This window comes from Diospyros lotus, chromosome 3 (genome assembly GCF_014633365.1).
Source record: "Diospyros lotus cultivar Yz01 chromosome 3, ASM1463336v1, whole genome shotgun sequence".
Taxonomy (NCBI): domain Eukaryota; kingdom Viridiplantae; phylum Streptophyta; class Magnoliopsida; order Ericales; family Ebenaceae; genus Diospyros; species Diospyros lotus.
This window is the reverse complement of record NC_068340.1, coordinates 338779-363207: the sequence shown is the minus strand read 5'-3', so window position 1 is coordinate 363207 and position 24429 is coordinate 338779. Positions and strand designations below refer to the sequence as shown.

The 24429-nt window shown below is 37.9% G+C and overlaps 1 protein-coding gene across 1 annotated transcript in view; it reads right to left on the bottom strand.

The window, feature by feature from the left end:
* The window catches only part of LOC127798351 (uncharacterized), a 29411-nt gene extending 15644 nt beyond the window's left edge, over positions 1–13767 (bottom strand). The window contains exon 1 of the mRNA XM_052331866.1: positions 13640–13767. Coding sequence (XP_052187826.1) covers positions 13640–13767 — 128 coding nt within the window. The remainder of the gene's footprint in view (positions 1–13639) is intronic.
* Between the last annotated feature and the right edge of the window lie 10662 nt (positions 13768–24429).

The window sequence follows — 24429 nt, the reverse complement described above, 5'->3', positions numbered from 1 at the left end:
ATGGTTAATGGTAGATCCGTAGGCACCGAGATGTGTGCTTGGTGTGAATGTATTTACGATAAGGCTAGGGTCAATCTTATTCCAAGAGAGATCTATGATGGGAAGTAACCGAGGGACTATTACAGGAATTATGGACTTGGAGTTTACAGTGGTTATGTTATTTGGAGATTTAGCATCACGACCTAAATAGGGTATAGGTCTTTAGTTCTCACAGGTGAAGTAGAGTTCAGGTGACGCCGCGATTGGCGTGTCGAAAGACTAAGGTTGTGAGATTTTGTAATAAATAGGGTAAAGCAAAGGTGATAGTAGACATTTTGGATTGCTATGGAGCGTCTGTGATAAAGTGAATTAGAAATAAAAAAAAAAAAAAACCCTCTAAGCTTTGATGTGGTGGGAGATACCAAGGTGTATGGCTAGGACCGAAGTTAGTTATAGGGTTAAGTAACTGTTGGGTTTTGTTGTAAGGGTAGTGGTTGCTATGAGTACGCGCGGTACTGATTACGGACCACATGCCCTAGGGTCGGTTATTGACCGAGTGAGGAGATGAGACTCCTCTGGGTGCTGGTCAAGTGGTACATCGACAGAAGCATGAGATGACCTGTTATGCCATTCAGAGGAACGCTTAACCACATCTTTAAGTTGCTTTTTGTTTTTGAGGAGACCTATGAGATGCCTTGGGCATTAGATAGTTACTAATACGGTGAGGTGTTTTTAGTCGCTCAGGCTACAGAGCAGATAACACCGAGTCCCAGCTACCATGTAAAGTCTTGAGGAGGTCAAGGTTAGTATTTAGTAATCAAGAGGAGGTATGACCAATTAGCTATTTGGAATTAAGATCAGCAGCAAGACCAGACTAAGGTTGGGTGGTCACTAAATAAGTTATTGTGGGTAGGTCGATTCCTTTAAGGAGGGGAGAACATTTGGTGACATCTTAGATCTCGAGATGTATTGAGTGGAGAATGTCTATTCCTAGATAGTCCTGGTTAAATGATCACCCCTACTTATTAACGGAACCTCGAGCGTGCCTCGAGCGTGAGAGGCAAATTGGGGGAGAAAGTACTGCCGAGAAAATGATGTGTATCTGGTTAAGAATCAGTTGGCAAAAGTCAGACTAAAGGATATTATTGCTGAATCCTTGATTGAGTATGTCGTATCGTTTCCATGTTCCCATGGAGTGTAAGTACGTGGCAGGTTCCGGTCACGTTACCGAGTATTAGTTTCTCGACATGCAAGAGGATGGCCCCACTCCTATCGTTTCCGGTTGTAATTGAAGTTAGCCGCTCTTGCATTGAGCTTAAGGCTGCGAATTAGTTATTCATTGAGATTGAATATCTCTGAATTTTGGGATTGCTTTTAGGTTGATATGTAATTGAGATAGTACCAAACGAAAGTGCGATGGGAACGCGAGATAGTTTGGGTACACGATGATGTTATGATATTGTAATAGAAGAACCTTGATGATGTTCCTTAGGCTGGTTAAGGTATTAGTGGTCATATTGTGGTCCAATTGAGGTGATGGATTAGGGAAGTGTGCTAGTGTATTAAGTCAAGCAGGATATGTCGTGGACTTGGATTTGTGGGAATTGGAAAATGATGATATGAAATGTCCTGGAAGAGATATTGGGTAATATCAAGGGAATTGTGAGCGTATCTTGAGGATATAGACTAGACGCGAATTTCGAGGACGAAATTCTATTAAGGAGGGGAGAATTGTAATAACCCAAAATTAATGAAAGTGTAAATTAAATCTACCTAGATTAAATTTAGTTAATTATTTAATGTGATATCATTTTTGTGTACTTGTGTGCGTGTGCGTGGAGGTTTAAGAATGGCCAGTGGCCATGTTTTTCAAAGAAGAGCAGAGGAACAGAGAGTGAGAGATAGAGATCAGGGGGGGCTCGAGAAATGAGCAGAGAGTGAGAGATAGGGTAAGAGAGGGAGATGGAGAGAGAGCTTAACAGAGGGAGCAAGCTGAGAGAGAGCTCGCGAGAAAGAGAGAATGAGAGACCGAGAGAGGGGGAGAGAGACACAAAGTGCAAGGCCGCCATGGGAGGCTGGCCGAGAGCTCGGCCATGGCAGCCGAGCACCTCATCGCGGCCATGGGCGATACGGAGCAGCGGTGGCGGCGGCGACGCGAGGTAGTAGCAGCGGCTGGAGCAGCGAGGGCCGTCCATGGCAGGCGGCTGTGCGCAGGCGGTTGCGCGAGGAGCTCGGCCGCGCCACTGGTGCGCTGGTTCGGGCGAGGAAGAAGGTGCGGGGGAGGCAGCGCAGGGAAGAAGAAGAAGGAGAGGAAGAAAGGAATAAGAAGAAGAAGAAGAAGAAGAAGGAGAGAAAGGAAGAAGAGAAGCAGCGCGCAGGAGCAGGGGCGCGGGAAGAAGAAGAAGAAGAAGAAGAAGAAGAAGAAGAAGAAGAAGAAGAAGAAGAAGAAGAAAAGGAGAAGAAAAAAAGAAGAAATGGAAGAAAAGGAAAATGAGGAAAAATAATAGGATTTTGGGATTTTTCGGCATGGGAAGTGATCAGGTACGTGGGTAAAAATTAATAGAAGCATGTTATATTTTAATTATAAATTTTTCGCGATTAAAATTAATTAATTTGGGTCCCGGTTGTGTTATTTGCTAGAAAATGATTTAATTTGCATCGGGAGCTCGAAAGAGACAGGAATCAGCTAGTTTCAGGCAAGTTCCAATCCCTTTCCTCGTATTCTTTAATTCCCGTGAGAAACCCTGTGATTTCTCGTATTTTATACCCTCCCTTCGTCTGTTTCGACTCGTTTATTAATTATGGAATTTGGAGTCGTTTGATTTAAATTTAATTTATTAAGCTGGCTTTATTAGCGTGATTTAATTTAAAATAAATATGAGACTTGTTGAGATATTAATTGTGGTGCGCTTACGTGGGATTTTAGACGGCTAAATTAATTATATTACACGGTAGATTTATTTAATTAAAGTCGCGATTTTATTTATTGCCAGCGAACGTTTTACTTCGTAACGGGTGCACAAGAAAAGCAAGGAATGGCCGTGTAAAGGCAAGCTCTTAACCCTCTCTTCCTGATCTTTAATTCTCGTGAAACACCTCGTGATTTCCTGTACTTTCTTCTCTCCCTTACTCTAATTCGGCTCCTAACCTTATTTGTTATTCCTATTAATTTGTTTTAATTTAAATTAAATCCGAGGCTTCTAGAGTTTTATTTGTTGTGAGCTTATGGGGGGTTTGTACCGCCCCCACTCCCTTTGGGAATGATGCCGAACCAGCCTGGGAATTAGGTTCCTAGACGGGCGAATTTATTTATGATTTTATCGGGTTTATTTACAGCTTTTTCTCGGATTTATTTATGGTTCGGTTAGAGCTATTGAGCAGTGGGGCAGGGGTCGGTTGTTGGTGACGTCGGGGTAGACTATGGTACGGCCCTGATGTGGACCGTCGGGTGGACACCCCTAGTCACTGGCCGTTGACCGGTGCCGGGCATTGCTGACTAGCTCTGCCGATATGTGATTTACTGCATGATTAGATACATTGTACTACTGTTCATGATTTGATATGCACATGGGTACGGGATGCATATTGGGATATCCATTTATTGAGTATGCTTGAGCACGGACATTCTAGTTTGGTTAGGTTGCATCCACCCCGAGCATATGCATGGCGTGTGGTTTAATATGTGAGCGGAGCATGGCCTGATGCCTGGATGTATGGGCGCCTTGTATCACGTTGATGCTCATTACGCCATTGCATTTCTATGTGCATTGCATGGATACTGGTAGTATTTAGTTCTCGGACGGGAGTACCGTTCCGAGGGAGCCTATGGCTCGGTTGTCGGGAGTACCGACGGATACAGGTGACAGGAGTACCGGCCTGGGACAGCGCGCGCAGGTTTGTGGAGACACTTGTTGCCTTTCAGGGCAGCGACAGGTTGGTATGGGACTTGGGTGCCAAGTGTCTTATGTGGGCCCCAAGGACCGGTATGTGCTTTTATTTTGTTATACTATTGAGCTGTTGTGTTGTAGCGTCTCATGGCTTGTGTGTACCTGGGGGTTTATTTTGGGAAGAGTTTTTTTGGTTATACTCAGCCTATAGCCTTTCTTTTCCTTATGCTTGCTGAGTCTCTCGACTCACCTTGCTTTCCATCATTCCAGGTAGTGGCGGCGTGGGCCATAGCAAGGGAGTCAGCTTAAACGGCAGAGTCGGTGTGGTGTACAGGCAGTCTCGTCAATCCCTATCCACTCTAATGTCTAGGTAGAATTTACTCTATTATTTCGTACTGTGCCAGGTCTTTTCTCGAGTCTTGTGTATGTCGGCACAGGAGTTTGTGTTTATTTATTTATCTTGTGACCGCTGTGTTAGCGGGGTACCCATAGTGCATGCATGTCTTGAGCTTTGCTTCTGCTGTTCTCATTTTTGTGTATGCATGCCGGGGTGGTCTTTGTTTTCGTGTTTCATTATTTTTCTCCTCCCGTAGGCGCTCTCGTTCGGGTAGTCCGGGTGGTTGGGGATATCCGGGTGGTTGGATACCCTAGCTACCTCATATAAATACCTTGTTTTCTCGTTTGGAGACTCAAGTTTCTCTCTCCATCTCTTCTCTTATCAGCAGCGATTTCTCCTCCTCATTCACGGTTTTCCTTGCTACTTCGTGCGACATCTCCTTACTGATTTGTTTCCTTGATGATGTATGCGGTGATCTCCTTGCCTTTTCCTAGACTGCGCCTCATCAATTTTCTTCTCTATATATTTAGTATGGCTGAATCTCAGGAGGTAAGCTTTTACGATTGATTCATTCTTGCTTCTCGCCCAATCTTCGTTATTCTTGTTCCTTTGTGGAATCTACTTTGTGTAGAGCATTCTATTGGCAATGGGGTTTTGGTTTTGGCTAAGAGAGAAGGGGGATTTGGGTGGTTCAGGGCTGGGTTTTTCGTTGGGGCTTGGTGGCTCTATTCTCGGTGCTGCCTAAGTGGTGGTTCTATAGCCCAAATCTGAGCCTTGATCCATTATTTTCGTGACTTCCATTCGTTGGCCGAAATAGGGAGTTTACTTCGTGTTTTTCTTGTTGTTGTTATTGGTTTTGGTTTTGTGCACTAACTTTGTTTTGTAGGTGCTTTCACTATCAACAATTGGTATCAGAGCGTGGGTTGCCTCTTGGGTAGTCTCGATTCAAGCTAAGATTTGAAAAACCCCTTGGTTTTCTCGATCGATTTTGCGGTAAGGGTTTCGTTTAAAATCTGGTTCTGTGTTCCTTCGATTGCTTTGTGCCGAGTTCGATTTGGGGTGATCCAACCCCATAGCTGAGATCGACCTTCGGAGGAGGTCCGTCCTGACTAGCTCGTGCAAGCCCACTCGCCAGCCAGCGATGGTGCGTGTAGTTGCAGGCGATGGCGCGTGGCTCAAATTTCCACAATACTGAAATTTACACAATACTCTGATACCAACTTGTAACAACCGAAAATTTCCACCTCAACTTTTATTTACAACAGCAGAAGCAAACTGATTAAAATTTACCCATTTCAGGGGCTCTTACTTACAAATCATAGCATCATCTAAACAAATATAACGAAACACCCCATCTAGGCCCACGTCCACGCTCACCTCCAAGGATCTTTTAGGTCAAGAGAGTCCTGTACACATCGATATCGGCAAGGATCTAATACCACTAAATTTGATCTCGAACTTTCCCTTCCTTAACCTGGAATGATGCAAGCAAATGAGCCAAGCAAATGAGCCACAAACCCCAGTCAGTATAACTTGAAATAAATGGAGCATAAGAATCATGGGCATTAGAAGGCAATAGAATCATGAATGACATTTAAGGCTATTATGCCAAAGCTCTTACATTACTCGACATGACACCAGATGAAACATGCATTATGCTCACATGCACCCTTTTAAAAACTATAATTATGGGACCGAAGTCCAAAACTATGGGACCGAAGTCCATATCATAACCTAGGACCGAAGTCTATTTCTGAGCCGAACCTTTCTCTGCAGATATATCTTGTGGACTCGTCCGCTGTGCGCATCAAGTACCATATTTGTTTAAAAATCAGTTCATGAGTATGCATATGCACAATGAGCACCAATTCCTTATATATCTAATTCTCATGCTTAACATGCATCAAGCCACAACTAAAATTATAACCACTCATAAAATGCATAGGACTTGTACAAGAATCACAAAACATAAAGCAAGATGGCAGATTAGTAACCAGTCCATTTGCAAGATGTTACAATACCTTGCATAAATCTGACCCTAATCAATAAGCATCATTCCCAAGGAAGCGAAGCAATACAAAGCCCCATGACGAACGTGATCAACAACTTTAAGGAATCATTAGCTTAACTTATTTCATCAGCAATAGACCCATTAATAACACATAAATCATAGAATGGTTGCCATGTAAATTTAAAATATGAAAACCCATAAAGACTTGCGTAAGGACTAAAGAACATAAGAAAAGGGTTAATAACTTGTCTTTATTCGGTCGATTCTCAACATTTTTGCACCATCGCTACGAAATAAAACGTTTAATAGAAATTAACGAGATTGGGGTTTCAAAATAAGTAAATCTAACCATGTAAAGTCTACAATACTTCTAATAATTTTATCCACTCAATTAACTTAGCTAACTAATTAATTTATTACTAAATTAATTAAAATAAACTTTAACTTAATTAAGCTAAATAAATTAAACCTCCTACATATCCTTACCTTACTGATGAATCTTTCTTCAAGAGTCTCTGTTTCTTTCACAAATTACTGCCCAGCACACCTCTGATCTCCTCCTATTTATAGCCTCAATTACCCCTTGATTTCATTCTGAAACCATGGTTTCATTCTTCAATTTCAAAGTAATAATGGCCATGGCTTTTGCATTAACTTTTGATAAAGGAATGGGCAATGGCGGACAGGAGCAGAGGGCAGCCCAGCGGCTGCCACGTGGGGAGGCTAGGAAGGCCGGGCGGGCGCGCATGGGCGCCTCAAAACTGCACCATTTTGGGCGCCTGAGGTTAAAAAAAATTCAACCAAGAATTCGCTCGTGTCTGCAGCGTCTCTGCCTCGAACCCGTGCCAGGCCTGGCCCAGGCCAGCTTCCCATGCGGCCATCCTTCAACCCTTATATGCTTTTATTTCATTTTAAGCTAGCCATTAACCCATTTTTCGAAATTGCTCCAGCTCCCAAAATTTCAGAAACTGACCCTTACACCCCATGCCACATTTATCCTTATTTCACTTACGCCCCAAACATTCCGAGAATTCCACCAAACCAATTTATCTTATTCTTTCATTATTTCCATAATTACACCCAAATAAAATAATTAATTACCTTAATTTTTTTTATTTCCTCAAAATATCATAAATAAATATTTTCTCTGAAATTTCTAAATATCCAATAATAACCTCAAATACCAAAATTAATAATTGTCTCCAAAATTTCATGATGTTACAGTATTGTTATGTGAAATTCTTTTATGTGCCTATATAATTTGTTGTGTGTAATTTATTCAGATAATCTGCTGTGTGATATCTGTTATTCTATGCCTATATAGCTTGCTGTGTGCAATCAATTTCAGAATACTATTTTTGTTAGTAAAATCAGTTTATTTGTCTTTGTTTAACCTTATTCTTATTTTGATTTGTTATCCCTATGTGAATCTGTTGCCTTAGTTAAATTTAAACTATGTGTTTGCATTAAGTTAATTAGGCTGCATATTTCCTGTGTAGTATATATACTTAGTGAATATGACTACACATCACTTTGAGATGGGTGTTTTCAATGGGAATAGGGATTTCTCAATATGGCAACAAAAAATTAAGGGTATCTTAGTACAGTTAAAGGTTTCTAAGGCTATAAATGAAAAATATCCTAAAAAATTCACAATTGAACAAAAATTAATCTTCTTATTGTTTGTTTAAAGTGCCAAATATATTGGTTTCACTTACCTATTTTTGATGATTAATGTTCACTATTTTAAGGGTTAAATTATATTTTAATTAATATATATTACAATATCATCAACATGTGTGTATAGCGTTCGATATTGTAAAAAACAAAATAAAACTATTAAGAATAATAGTTATAAATTTATAATTATCAATGATTTAATTGTAAAAGGGTTCAGTTTGATCACATTTTAAACATCAATCAATGATTTGGTATTTGATAAAAATATAAGGATCAGTTTAGTAAAAGTAATGAAAAAGTCATAGACTACTTAAAATTATAAAAAAAAAAAGTCCTACATTTATTCAGTAATTACTCAAACTTTTTATCTCTTTTTTTTTCCTCATAAACTTAAAACAACATTGTTTTTCTTAAAACACATTGTTAATTTACTCTTCGGTATATATATATCCAACAAAACCAACCTCAAATCTTAGTTTCTTGAAGGCTATTGCTTCTCTAGCTAGCTCACATCTGCGATCTCTTACTATCCATTATTGTTTAGAGCCTTCTAAGAATAATGATTTGTTTTGTTAACAACTTAATTTTCAATGGATTTTGTTTATAAAAATTAAATATTGAACACTCCAGAAAGAGCCATCGATCATTGAAAAGCTTTAATTTACTCAAAAGAAAATAAAAGAAAAGATTGAAAGCCATCGGTGGTCCATGCAAGCAAAAGTTAAGAGCGTAAATATACAGTTATTGGTTTAAATTCATTCACTGCTCGATCGGACTATAATAACAGGCTAGAACATAAGCATGCAGTGAAAGTAAATTAAAAAATAAATAGTAGTTTTTTGGACTCAAGCCATTCATCGATCATTCAAGAATTCAAAAATCAGAAGCATACATTTTAAAAAATTTGTAAACTTAAAAATAAATATTCAGTCTTTGGGTTAAATTTTTCAAAAAAATTTGTTGGCATCCTTAATTATCAGCTTATCTTAATTGGACCACCTGCATGCATGCGTTTAAATTTGGATAAAAGTCCTTGAAACTCCATTTGAAAATCTGATAACTTAGGTATGTGTAGTCCTTGAAACTATTGTATATTGGACCACATACATCATTTGATTATTTGGTCATATATATATATATTATTGTACGTTTAATTGGACCACTCTATAACTATTTTTCTTACAAATTTATATATAGAGAACTACCATACACATTTTACACATTGATCGATATATTATTTATGAACTATTTACATTAAATTTAGTAACAATATGTGTTTTAGACATTGATGTCCTATCATTTTTTTTCTTCCTTCATAAATTGAAAAAGTGAGCAATGTAACTGTAGAGTAGTCCAAAGGCAATACTGGAATATCCATTTCATAAACAGGCAGAGACAGAAAAAAACAAATCACAATATTGCATATTTTAATATCTTCTATTATAATGATTTCTTGTTTGATGTCTTGGATTTTATACACCTTAGGATGGTCCAAAATTCTGACAGCAGAAGTATTTTTGTCATTGCATGAGAACATGAAAATCATGCACTTTTTGATTATTATTATTATTATTATTTTTTTGCGCCTTTCTGAAGTAATCACATTTTAGATTTTAATTACTTTAATTAGATGGTTGGTTTGGATGGAGGACGTTTCCTCCTTATTGTGATCGGAATTTCATTGTAGGATTACTCTCTTGATAGTTTGTAATCTTCTTTTATTAATATTTTTTTTCTCATTTTTTGTGTTTAATGATTATGTGTAGAACAATACTATAACGTACGTACGTTTCAAATTAAAACATCTTCTTGATTTAAAAACAAATTAACAATCCTTTTTATATATGCATGTTTATATATGTATGCAGTTGTCTGCATATATGAAGTTTGAAGTGTGTAAAATAAGAATTTGATGGATGGCATATATACATTGATTTGAAGGTAGCTCTATACGAGTTGTAGACACAAATTTTATTAATTTGATCATCAACATATAATATCACAATAATGCTACATATATAGGAGTGGATATATTTGTAAAATTTGGATCATCTATTGATCTTTTACATAGTTTTTAAAGTTCTGATGTAATTATGTGACCATTAAAAGATGGTCGATTAGAATTTATTTTGTAACAACCCATTAGTGGGTCTAGAGTTTTACTTGAATTATGATTTATTATGTGTGATAAATTAGCCTCAAGAATTAGATGCTATAAATATTGTGAAGTGCCTAATTTAAGGAATCGGACTTTTAAAGAAAACTTGGGTTGAAACCAAATGTATTGGATTGTGTTTTATTTAAGAATGAGGTTGTGAAGCTCTTGAGTCTAAGAATATATATTGGGGCCATTGTGTTGGGCTAATGAAATGGGTATTGGGCCCATGAGTATAAAGATTTGTGTATTTTAATTAATAAAAAAGAATGGATTATGAAAAGTCTAATGAGGGCTTGAAGTTTGTTTATTGTGTATGCAAAAAGTAAGGGTGAAATGGGAATTTCATAAATGAGTATTATTATAAATAAATGGAAAAGAAAAGGAAAATGGAAAATAGGCAAAAGACTAAAATGGAATTAATGAGTTGTGGTATGTGTCTGTGAAGAAGATGGGCAAAATGGTAATTTGGCTAAGAGGGGTGGTTGGAAAGCTTATGGAGCCCATTCCTCCCATACCTTCTCCTTTATCTTGTCTCTTCTTACTCTCTCTCCTTCATTCTTCTCCCGAGCAACCATTTCTTCTTTATCTTGTTTCTCCTTCTTTCTTATTTTTTCTTTCTTTCTTGTTTCTTCCTTCTTCCATTGTCAATCTCCATTGAAGCTTCAAGAGTGGGAAATTGTAGCTGGTTTTTCTTCTCTTTGGACCAAGCATCATAAGGCAAATTCCCTTACCTCCTTGTTTCTTTTTAGAGGCAAGTTCTCATTCTAATTGCAAGTTCTTGTTCCTTCTATGTTGTTTCAATGCAAGTCCGTGTTGGCTTTCCTTATTAATGTAAGCTTTGGTTCTTTTTCTCTTGGGTCAAGTTGGTTTCCTTCTTGGTTCCTTTGTCTTCGAATCTTCTGTTTTCTTAGAAGTTCTAATCTTGAGCCCGTATTGATTGATGGGTTACTTTCTCATTTCTTTAAACTTTGTGTTTTATTATTGATGGGTCTTCTTGAGAGTTGTCGTTAGGGTCTAGCTTACCCTAAATTCTCAAAGGAATGACACTTGATTTATTAGGAATGTTAGAGAACAAGGTTTTGGTGTATCTTGCTTGGGATGTTGAGTTTTGTGGATTGTCGTTATTTTCAAGTTTCAAGCCTCTGTTAGTCGACTAAGTGGGTGTGTGAGCTTCTGTTAGTCGACCAAATTTATGCTTATGTCGACTAAAAGGGTATTTTGGTTTTTGTTAATCAACTAAGTGTTTTAATCGGTCGACCAAGTGTTTCAATCGGTCAACCAAGTGGGTATTTTGGTTTCTGTCAGTCGACTAAGTGTTTCAATCTGTCGACCAAGTATTTTGGTTTCTATTAGTTGATCAAGTGTTCCAATCGATCGACCAAGTAGGTAATTTGGCTTCTATTTGTCATGACCCAATTTATAATAGATCCTGACCGGCACTAATCCCTAGACCCAGCGGCTCCATCGTGGATTAATAAACCTTTTCTCTAGCTTGATTCACTATAAGCATTAATAATACCGACAAAATATAGAGACATGAATTAAAACACTATATCAACTTCCTACAAGAATCTCAATATCTCATATACAACAGTTACAAAAATTCTGCTGTCATAAATACATATACAGTCCAGTCCCATATTGCGGACTTTGGAACAAATGTGCATCGCAAAAATAAAGTACAAAAGAAAAGACTCAACAATGAGTGTGCGTCTCCACAGAGCATCCTATATCAAATAAGGAATTAAAGGAGGCCTAACATCATACCAGAAGATCTGCTGGTCCAATATTCAAAAGAAGAATCTCTTGGAAATATTTTTTTTTTTTAAAAAAAAAGGGTGAGTCTTGTGGACTCGTGAGTATAAGGTATGTCATGCCGACTATGAGAGTATATAATAAAAATGCTAAGATGAACATCATGGATACAACAATATAATAGTAAGATGAACAACAAGTATCTATACTATAAGTTTACATAATTTGAGATTCAAAGAAAAACAAAGTGTAGGAAAAGTAGGTGCCTAGAGAAAACCCCCATAAGTTGCTCACCTAACCATCTAAGTCTCCTATACTTTTTATATGTGACGCATGTATCGAATCTGAGGACACACTAGTAGAAACTAGCATAGCGCTTATACACCCATGCACACAAATACATATACTGGCAGATACATCATCATGACACTATAATACCATAATAGTCCACGTGATAACAATGCTGAAACATACTATCCGTGTCTCTCATGGCTTTGGCATGCCAAGCCTCACAGTATCATGATCTTTTCCTACTGTGAGTCTCTAGGGAATCTACTAAATAGTCCTATAATAATAACGCAAATGATACCCTATTTAATGCACAAGTCATAACCATTTATCATTTCATGTGGGGTCCAAAATGCACCATATCATTCAATATTTCATATACTCAAAAACAAGAATCACTTAGGGTATCATTTATAATCTTTCTTCTTATGTCTCTCCCAGTAGGATGAAAATATTTCATGCATTTTAGAAACATTTAAAAGTGTTTTTCCATGATTTGCATATACAAATCATATATAAGTTATGCATGTAACAGTATATACGTGCACAATATAAGGTAAACATAACATATCCAGTCTACTCATATTTCATGCATTTTAGAAATATTTAAAAGTGTTTTTCCATGATCAGCATATAAAAATCATATATAAGTTATGCATGGAACAGTATATACGTGCACAATATAAGATAAACATAACATATCATGTCTACTCATCTGGGAATGAATGACTCAAGTCCGAGCCTGAGGAGAAGATCGAGTGAAATCCTGAGAATCCAAACCTTCTCAACCTTATCGGGCTACCTCAATATTCGCACCTTGTCTCGAGATACGTGTATCGTCTCGATTTGCGTGTCAATATCAAAATTCGCACAAGTCACTTCAATTCAAGCCTCAAAGCACCCTAATCATCATATTTATTTAAATAAGTATTAAAACTTATTTTTTTCACAATTTCTTGTATTTTCTTTATTTTTTTCTCTTTATTTCTTCATATTTTTCCTTAATAAATCTAAACTAAATATTTCTCAAATATTTTCTCAATTACTTCACTATAACAATTCATAAAATAACATTCTTGAATTTCTGTAATTTTCTAAAAAAATTTACTCACCTTGACTTAGTCTTTCAGGCTTCCTCGGTATGCGTGCCCTGACTTTGAAACACGTACCCGATCAATTTTCTAGTTTCGAAATACTCCTCTAGCCCCAAGATAATTCCCAGAATTATTTTGACATTTTTTTCAAAAATTTTCTCCTTTTTTTCTTCTTTTCTTCTTCTTCTTCTTAATCCTACAACGCACCAGTGCCTTCAGTACCTAGCCGCCGCCTACCTTGCCTCCACCAACCGTCGTCACGGCTAGTCCCGCCATCGTCGATCGCTTCCTGACCACCGTGTAATCGCATAGCGCCGCCCAGACCACCACGAGCCCGCTGTCATGGCCGGCCTCCCTTGCGCACGTGGTTGCTATGGCCAATGCTACTTCTACCATCATCCTCAGCCGTCTATACTGCCGTTGGTTGGGCCTCTGTTAGCCCTCGCTAACCTCACTATGCTGGCCACTACCACCACTTGCTGATTTCGGCCGCTGTTGGCCCCTGCTGTCCGCTGCAAGCTCGCAGCCATGGCCACGACTTGCTGTTGCGGCCTACTTCGGCCGTTTTCGACCACCATCTCATCTCCCAATCTCTCTCTCTTTCCATTCCTCTCAGCCACGCTCAGTCCAAGCTCTCACAACCTCCATTTTAAGATCTCAGAGATCTAAAGAAAATGCTAGTGTAGCCTTATGCGCATATACATTCATATACGTGCGTATAAATTACACATTTACTCTTACCAATTTCTTTAATTGCACTTAGGGGTTTTGATAATTACACCAGAATTTTGATAATAACTCTTGGACCCTCCAAGGACTTAAAACAATTACCCTCAAGACACACAATATCTTGATTTATCAAAATTAATAACCGGCATTTACTCGATAAATACTGATTTCGTTCATGCGCCCTCATGGGACCCTTGATTCACCCTGAAACCATCTCAAGGTTATTCCTTACGAAAAATCAGAGCCCCCTTAAGATTCTGTTGACTTTCCAGAAATCCTATAAGCATCCCCACCCGGATATCCCAACCACCCGGACTACCCGAATGGGAGCGCCTACGAAAGAAAAAAGAATGAAGCACAAGATAGGAACTACCTTGGCATGCATACATAAGAATTAAAATAACAGAAGCTAAGCTATATACATGCATGCACTACGGGTACTCCGTTAGTACAGCGGTCACATGATAAATAAATGAATACAGACTCTTGTGCTGACATACATGAGACACAAGAAATAACCCGCCATAGTCAAAATAATAGAGAAAATCCCTCTCAAACATCAAAGTTGACGGGGACCGACGGAACTGCCTGTACACCATACCGACTCTGCCCTTAGATGTTATCTCCCTTGCTCTTGACCCACGCTGCCACTACTTGGAATGATGGAAAGCAAAGTGAGTCAAGAGATTTAGTAAGAATCAAGAAAGGAAAGGCTGTAGGCTGAATATATCCAGTAAACTCTCCCTAGAAACACCAATCCCCAAGCACACATAAGTCATGAAACGTCCAACATAGTATAAAAGCGTAAAGAAAAGCACGTATCAGTCCTTGGGGCCCACACAAGACACAAGGTGCCCAAGTCTCATACCAACTTGCGCGCCCCTGTCCTGAAAGGTAACAAATACCTCCAACAAACCTGTGTGCGCTGTCCTGGGTCGGTGCTCCCATCACTCAAATGCTGATGTCGGTCCTCCCGACACCCGAGCTGTAAAATAGCCGAGCTATAGGCTCCCTCGGAAAAGTCTTCCCGTCCAAGACTTGTGAACTATCGGTAACCATGCAATGCACATAAAAATGCAATGGCGTAGTAAGCATCAACTAGATACACTGGTGCCCATACATCCAGGCATCAGGCCATGCTTCGCCCACATAGTAAACCACACGTGATGCATATGCTCGTGCCAGATGTAATCTAACCATGCTAGAATGTCTGTGTCCAAGCATACTCAATAAATGAATACCCTAACATGCATCCCGAACTCATGTGCATATCAAATCATGAACAGTAATACAACATATCGAATCATGCAGTAAATCACATACTGGCAGAGCTAGTCAGCAGTGTCCGGCACCGGTCAACGGTCAGTGACTAAGAGTGTCCACCGGACGATCCACTTCAGGGCCGTATAATAGTCTACTATAACGTCACCAAACAGCCAACCCCTGCCCCACTGCTCGATAGCTCTAACTTACTCACACCCAAGAAATCCATAATCAAACCCGTATATCTAGGAACCTAGTCCCCAAGTTGGGTTCAGCATCATTCCGAAAGGAATGGAAGATGTACATACCCCTGTAGGCACGCAACAAATAAAACCCCAACGAGTCTCATATTTAATTTAAATTAATTCAAGCTAATAAAATCCTCGTTTCGTATAATTAATATGCGAAACCAAAATGAATTAAGGAAAGGTGTGGCGTTCATAAAATGGAGGGAGATCACAAAGATAGAAGGGAGTTTGCCTCTTTTTTGTTGATTATAGCATCTTCACGCTCGTACGTCACCAAATTAATACACGCTGCAAATTAACATAATCTCCCAAAATTAACAAAATCGAACCCAACATTAAATTTCAACCGTATAGAATTATTAGTACTTGCTTCTCTACTCACTTGGCTAATTAAACGTAGATTAAACCAAGTTTAATCTTCAATTTTTCCTCAAATTTCCTCCATCCTTCGACACTAGGCGCCGCTTCTTCTTCTTCTTCAATTTTTTCTTTTAATTTTGCTGCTTTAGAAATGCCCGAAATGGGCTTTAAATTGGCCAAAAAATCATGGTTAAGGCCGTGCCATGTGGCGCAACCAGCAGCTGCGCACGCTGCCACCGCCTTAGTTGAAAATGGCGTAGTTTTGACCCTCCCCTAGCCGAATAAAATGGGCAAAAACCCCCAGCCTCGCGCACACCCACGGGGAATCAATCCCGCGTCCAACCCCTGGTTGCCCTCGCGCGCGACCACTCGCGCTACACGCCACCTTCAACATATATATGCATGTGCCTACTTTTATGGTAACCCGCAACCCATTTTTGAAAATTATTCCAGTGCCCAGAACTTTCAGAAATCGACACTTGCACCCCACATCCGACTTTTCTCTTATTCCACTCACCCCAAAATTTCCAAAAATCCCCTAATTCAATTTATTTTATTATTTTCATAAATACTCCCCAATAAATAATTATTTTCCTTAAATCCTCAAATATTCCATAATCACTTCAAATGCCAAAATTAAAGATTGCTAACTATTTCCAAAATTCGGGATATTACAAATCCCCTACGATAATTAGATTTTTCAGCCTAAATCATAGCTGTAATGAAAATCGTCTAAATTTTGATTTCTTTTAATACCATAAATCCTATCTCAGGACTCTCATCGACACTATATCATTTTCCATAGACATTTGCACTCTGGGGCATTCCTTGCAATCGATTCGGTACTAATAACTATAAGAAATTATACTTAACCCCCTAATCTTTGATAGTTTCACCTATGGCCCACGTTAAAATTACTCTTGAGCCTTTTTAAAAATCTGGGATATTACATTGTTAGTTGACTAAGTATTTTACTTGGTCAACCAAGTCCCTATTTAGTTGACTAAGTCTTCTTCATTGTTTGACTAAGTCCCTAGTTGGTTGACCAACTCTTTTATTCGGTCAACCAACTAACAGAATGCATTAATTCTTTTTTTTTTTTTTGTCCGATTCTTTTCTAATGTTTATAATTCTTCCCCAAAACTTTTGTGATGTTTTACTTGGCTTTAAAATCATCTCACAAATATGTAGGTGTTCCAAAATCGGGGAAGTTAAATTGTGGTGAGAATTGAAAAATAAAAATCATGAGACTTTAAATGATGAACTCATGTAATCAATTTGCTTAATATTATGAAATAGTATGGAAATGAATCGCAATGAATGATGCTAAATCATGTGATGAAAATATCATTGGCTCATGTGAGGATATAATCTTGAAATGTCTAAGTGCACATGATGATCATGAAGACAACATTTCTTATAATGAAACATGTTCGATATGTTTACTTGAAACCATCATGAGCATTGCATTGTATTATTATTTGCGCACCTATTATTTTGTGCGATGACTATGTACCGCGGGTTGAGAAAAAGATATCCTAAAGAGCATCTGACGTGGGTTAAGGTGGCCATAAGCTCAGTAGGTGATGCTCAAGCCAAATGAATGTCTAATTGATTTTTTCTATGTATATGTATGCATGCATATGAATGAGAGGCTTTGAGGGCCGATGTGATGCATGGGAATCTAAGTGTTCATGAAAAATGAAACGATGCATAAAATGCATGTGAATGAAAGGCTTTGAGGGCCGATGTGATGCATGAGAATCTGTGTTCATGAAAAATGAATCGATGCATAAAATGCACAATGATAATGGCATGGGAATGATTTTGATGATGGGAACTAATGGGAAATGCTACTCGTATTTGGGAATTTGGGTTTGTTCCACTTTGATTTATCTATGCCTTAATTCTATTGTTCCATTTGTTGTAATATATGCTTGCTGAGCCTTGTGGATCACCTTGTTTATTCTTGTCATTCCAAGAAAGGGAAAGGCAGTTGCTAAGGGCGAGTCCAATGATGCTAAAGCCCGAATCTAGTTGGGTACAGAGATATCCCAGTCGAAAAAGGTCCATGGGAGTGAGATGTTTTAAGGGCATGTAGAGTGAGATTCATTTTGTAAATGATATTTGCCCGTATATTTTGATTTGTATGGCCATTGAGCCAAAGGATCATGTAAGTTAAATTGTCATTGGAAATGTTTTATTTTGGCTCTTGTTGATCAGTGAGCAAGTAAAAAAAAATCGGTGTTTAATCTGAGTTATTGTTTTTGTATCTATTTATGTGATGATCTCCTTTTGAATTTTCTATGCTAGCGGGATTATCTGGGAGAGGACTGCTACATATTTTCTCTATTTTGTAGAAAATCATCAAATAAGTTCAGAACTTTTTTTTTTTATATAATTCTAAGTAGTTTGTTTCTTTTTCATTTTTTTTATCAAATTAATCCTCTTGTTTGTTTCTTTTTCGTTTTTTACATATAATTATCAATGATTATGTGTAGAACAATACTATAACGTACATACGTTTCAAATTAAAACATCTTCTTGATTTAAAAACAAATTAATAATCCTTTTTATATATGCATGTTTATATATGTATGCAGTTCTCTGCATATATGAAGTTTGTAGTGTGTAAAATAAGAATTTGATGGATGGCATATATACATTGATTTGAAGGTAGCTCTTTACTAGTTATAGACACAAATTTTATTAATTTGATCATCAACATATAATATCACAATAATGCTACATATATATGAGTGGATATATTTGTAAGATTTGGATCATCTATTGATCTTTTACATAGTTTTTAAAGATCGGATGTAATTATGTGATCACTAAAAGATGGTCGATCATAATTTATTTTCTCTATTTTATTGGAAAATCATCAAATAAGTTTAGAACTTTTTTTTTTTTTTTTATAATTCTAAGTAGTTTGCTTCTTTTTCATTTTTTTATCAAATTAATCCTCTTTATTTGTTTAAAGTACCAAATATATTGGTTTCTCTCACCAATTTTTGATGATTAATGTTCACTATTTTAAGGGTTAAATTATATTTTAAATAATATATATTACAATGTCAACATGTGTGTATAGCTAGTGTTCGATATTGTAAAAAATAAAAATAAAACTATTAAAAATAGTTATAAATTTATAATTATCAATGATTTAATTGCAAAAGGGTTCAATTTGATCGCATTTTAAAACATCAAACAATGATTTGGTATTTGTTAAAAATATAAGGATCTATTTAGTAAAAATATTGAAAAAGTCACAAACTACTTAAAATTATAAAAAAAGTCCTACATTTATTCGGTAATTACTCAAACTTTTAAATTTTTTTTCTCGTAAACTTAAAACAACATTGTTTTTCTTAAAACACATTATTAATTTAGTCTTCGGTATTTTCTTAAAACACATTTTATGTCTAGGGGGATAGGACTTGAGGGGCTAGTATGCTGATATTAGCTATAAAGGCACAACGTATGTTGGGTAGAGGTTGTGAGGGGTTCTTGGCAGTTATGAGAGAGTGTGAGCAATCAGTTGGAGAGGTATGTGGAGTCCTGGTGGTGTGTGAGTTCCCAAATATTTTTCTCTAGGAGCTTCCGGGATTACCACCTGATCGAGAGATTGAGTTTTGTATCGACCTAGTACCAGAGGCTCGACCTATTTCGATACCCCCCGTATAGGATGGCCCCAGCGGAATTGAAGGAGTTTAAGAATCAATTACAAGAACTCTTAGATAAGGGTTTTATTAGGCCTAAAACATCTCCATGGGGTGCGCCGGTGCTATTTGTGAGGAAGAAGGATGGGAGTTTGAGACTTTGCATCGACTATCGTCAATTAAACAAAGTTACTATTCGTAACCAATATCTGTTGCCACGCATTGATGACCTATTTGATCAGTTGTAAGGCGTGAGGCGATTTTCTAAGATTGATTTGAGATCAGGATACCATTAATATTGAGGATTAGGAATCAGGATGTACCTAAGACTGCCTTTCGCACTCGATATGGGCATTACGAGTTTTTGGTGATGTCCTTCAGGTTGACAAATTCCCCGACAACATTCACAGACTTGATGAACAGGGTATTTCGACCCTTTTTTGATCGATTCGTTATCGTGTTCATAGACGACATATTGGTGTACTCGAGGAGTGATGTTGAGCATGAGCACCATCTTAGGATAGTTTTGCAAGCCCTTCGTGAGCATGAGCTATATGCCAAGTTCTCAAAGTGTTAGTTTTGGCTAGAGAATGTTGGCTTTTTGGGGCATGTTGTGTCTAGTCAAGGGATTCAAGTGGACCAATAGAAGATAAAGGTTGTGGCTCAGTGGCCTAGATCCACTACAGTCATCGAGATACATAGTTTCTTAGGTCTAGCAAGATACTACCGTCACTTTGTGAAGGATTTTTCTAAGATTGCAACGCCGATGACGCATCTTACCCAAAAGAATGTAAAGTTTGAGTGGCCAGATGCACGTTAACAAAGCTTTAATGAGTTGAAGCAGCGTTTGACTACAGCGCAAGTGTTGACCCTACCATCAGGAAGTGGGGGTTATGCAGTGTACTGTGATGCGTCGAGGGTTGGATTAGGATGTGTGTTGATGCAGCGTGGGAGAGTTATTGCGTATGCTTCTAGGTAGTTGAAGAAACATGAGCATAACTATCCTACTCATGACCTTGAGATGGCTGTCGTAGTATTTGCTCTCAAGATATGGCGGCATTACTTGTACGGTGAGACCTGCGAGGTGTTCACAGATCATAAGAGGCTCAAGTATATTTTTTACCAGAGGGACATGAATTTGAGACAGCGTAGGTGGATGGAACTCCTTAAGGACTATGATGTCTATATTTTCTACCATCCAGGAAAGGCTAACGTAGTAGCAGATGCCTTGAGTATGAAGTCTATGGGCAGCCTTACTCATATTTCGAGTTGGAGGAGACCGTTAGTGGAGCAGTTACATAGTTTAGAGCGGAGTGGTGCATGTTTAGATATATCTAAATCTCGAGGATTTTTAGCGCATATCGAGATTAGGTCTGCTTTGATGGAGGAGGTTAAGGCGGCTCAAGTTAAGGACCTTAGTCTAGCCAAGATCATTAAGTATGTCGAAGAAGGTAAGGCGTTGGATTTTTCTGTTGACCCTTCTAGAGTGTTGAGATTCAGGACTGGGCTTTGTGTCCCCGAGGTGGACGAGTTGAGGAGTACGATCCTTAGGGAGGCTCATCACTCTCGATTTTCCATTCACCCAGGGACTACCAAGATGTACCAGGACCTAAAGCAATTGTTTTGGTGGCCGCACCTTAAGGAAGATGTTGCTCGTACGTGTCTGACTTGCCAAGTTTGTCAGCAAGTGAATGAGGAGCATAAGAGGCCAGGAGGTTTGTTGGAGAGCATCCCAATTCCAGAATGGAAATGGGAGCATATCCACCATGGATATGGTTATAGGATTGCCGAGGTCTTCTACGGGACATGATTCAATATGGATACTAGTAGATCGCCTAACAAAGATAGCTCGTTTTATTGCAGTACGTACGTCATTTACTACCTCTCAGTTAGCCCAGAAGTTTATTCATGAGATTGTACGGTATCACGGAGTACCCATTTCTATTATATCTGATCGAGGGTCTATATTTACCTTTTGGTATTATGGTTCATTTCATGAGGCTTTGGGTACGCAGTTAGCATTGAGTACTGCGTTTCACCCCTAGACGGATGGCCAATCAGAGAGGACTATCCAGATACTTGAGGACATGCTTAGAGCGTGTCCCATCGATTTCAAGGGTAGTTGGGAACATAATTTGTCGTATGTCGAATTTATGTATAACAATAGCTACCAATCCAGCATTCAGATGGCACCTTACGAGGCATTGTATGGTCGACGATGTAGGTCACCCTTAGGTTGGTTTGAGGTTGGTGAGAGGTGACTTATTGGCCCAGACCTGGTTGGCCAAAGCATGGAGATCGTCCAAGTAGTTCGTGATAGGCTTTTGACAGCTCAGAGTCGTCAAAAGTCGTATGCGAATCGTAGACGTCGACCCTTAGAGTTCGCAGTTGATGATTTAGTGTACCTTAAAGTATCGCCTATGAAAGGGATAGTGAGGTTTGGGAGGAAAGGCAAAGTCAGTCCCTGGTATGTTGGACCTTTCCAAGTCCTTAGGCAGATTGGGAAGGTAGCTTATGAGTTGGCATTACCACCGTCGATGGCTAGAGTGCACCTCGTATTTCATGTGTCGATGTTACGCGAGGTTATTGGAGACCCCTCTCATGTTTTGCCCCCGACAGCACCCACTATGATCCAACCAAGCTTGCAATATAAAGAGCAACCTGTTAAGATTTTAGATAGGCAGGTTAAAAAGCTTAGATCTAAAGAAATAGCTTCTGTTAAAGTCCAGTGGAGCAACCATAGCGAGGATAAGACCACTTGGGAGATGGAAGATGCCATGAAAGAGAAATACCCCTATTTGTTTCCCTGAAATTTGAGGGCGAATTTTTATAAGGGGGGGGGGAGAATGTAAAGATCCAAAATATATATATATACATATATAAAATAATAATAATAATAATAATAATAATAATAAATAATATATAAAAATATAATAAAAATAAAAATATAAAAGGAAAGGGGAGGCGCGTGGGTAGCCCCCATCCCAGAAATTTCTCTTTCTCTCTTTTTCTCTCTTGCTCTCTCTCTCTCGGATTTTTGCCGATTATTTACAATCCATCCGTTCGATCTTCGAACTAACTTTATTTCTAACATTTACGTGCCCCCGATCTACAAAGAGGTAAGCATTTTGGCTTGATCTTGTCGATTTTTCTTGTTGTTTCGAGGGTGCGTGTGTATTGAGGGCGATGTGGGTTTTTGGCCTGTTGTTTAAGGTCAGATCTACTAAGATCCGACCATTAAATTTTGATGGTTTTGGGATATGGTGGTTGGATTGCTTGAGGGACTTTGATAGAGGTCTCGGATAGTCGGGAATCATCGGCCACGTTAACTGGCGATGTTGGCAGTGGGTTTGTTCTCTTTTTGGCCGAGAGTTTAACCCTAAATCTACAAAAATCTAGCTGTTTGATCTTCTGGTATGTTGGTCGCCTAGGTGTTGTGCACCTCGTGGTAGCCTCCGATCATCGAAAAAATGCCCGATGGCTGGCGGTCGGCGATGGCCAGGTTTCGTCCCTATTTTGGCCGAAAATTAATTCTTAGATCTATTAAAATCTAACGGTCTGATGGTTCTCGTTTGGAGATATGTTGATGTTCGTGGCAAGGGCTTTGAATCGGTATGTTGGTCGGCCATTTTTCACTGGCTGGCGGTGGTCGCCAGCGGTGGCAGTCTGTTGGGAAGAAAGAAAAGAAAAGGAAAAGAAAGAAAAGAAAAGAAAAGGAAAGAAAATAAAAATAAATAAAATATAAAGAAAAATGAAATGAGGGATTTTGGGGTTGGGCATGTCGAGTTAGGTTTTGGCCTAGGATGACGAGGCCCGATTGGGTTATAGGATGACCCAATGTGTTGAGCATGACTTGACTCAGTTGTGGCAGCCCTTGGGCTGGCCCATTTGACTTGTTCTCCCTTCTTGTCGCTTATTCGTGGATCTAGGATGACTTGGTTAGGTTGGTCCTACTTAGGATATCGACGTCAGTCTAATTTGGATTCTCTTTAGGTCTCATAGAATTGGCGAGTCATTTTGTTGATCGGACTCCTAAGGACGAAACCCTATTGAATGACTCGAGACTGAGCAAGACTGACCCCGAGTGCGTTCTAGGCTAGCCTATGATGATAATGTGGCATTACAAGAAATTAGTGTTCTTGTGATAAAATATTTTGTCACAAAAAATATGTTGTGACGAAAATGTTTGTCATTATGTTAGTCACAACAAGCTTGTCTTAATAAGTATATTGTGACAATATCAATAGTTTTATTGTGACGAAACGTATTTTGTCACTTAAACCAACTTATTAAGACAAATTATTTTGTTGTAAAAGAATTTTTTTTTTGTCACAATAGGTACTATTTAGTCACAATAAATTCAAATTTTAGATAAAAATCATATGTTTTATCGTGACAAAATATATCTTGTGACAAAAAGTATTTTGTCACAATTTAAATAGTGACAGAATTTATTTGACATCATTTTTAATGCGATAAAATTAATTTTGTTAATTATTTAATATTGTGACAAATACTTTTTTGATAAAATAGAAATAATGAGAAAATAAATTTCTCAAAATTATTCAATAGTGACAAAAATATTTTTGTTAATGACCCAATAGTGACAAAAATATTTGTGTCAGTAATTAGTATATGTGACAAATTTTTTTTGTAAGAAAATATGAATATTGATGAAATTATTTTTCATAAAATTAAAAAATATGATAAAAATATTTTTCTCAAAATTATGAAAGGGTGACAAATATTTTTTTCATATTCTTAATGTCTCAATAGTGACAAAAATATTTTTGTCAATAATTCACACAAGTGATGAATTTCTTTCGTAAGAAGATATTAATACCAATGAAATTATTTTGTCATAAAATTCAAAAATATTTTGTCACAATTTAAATAGTGACAAAACTTATTTGACATAATTTTTAATGTGATAAAATTAATTTTGTCAATTATTAAATATTGTGATTAATATTTT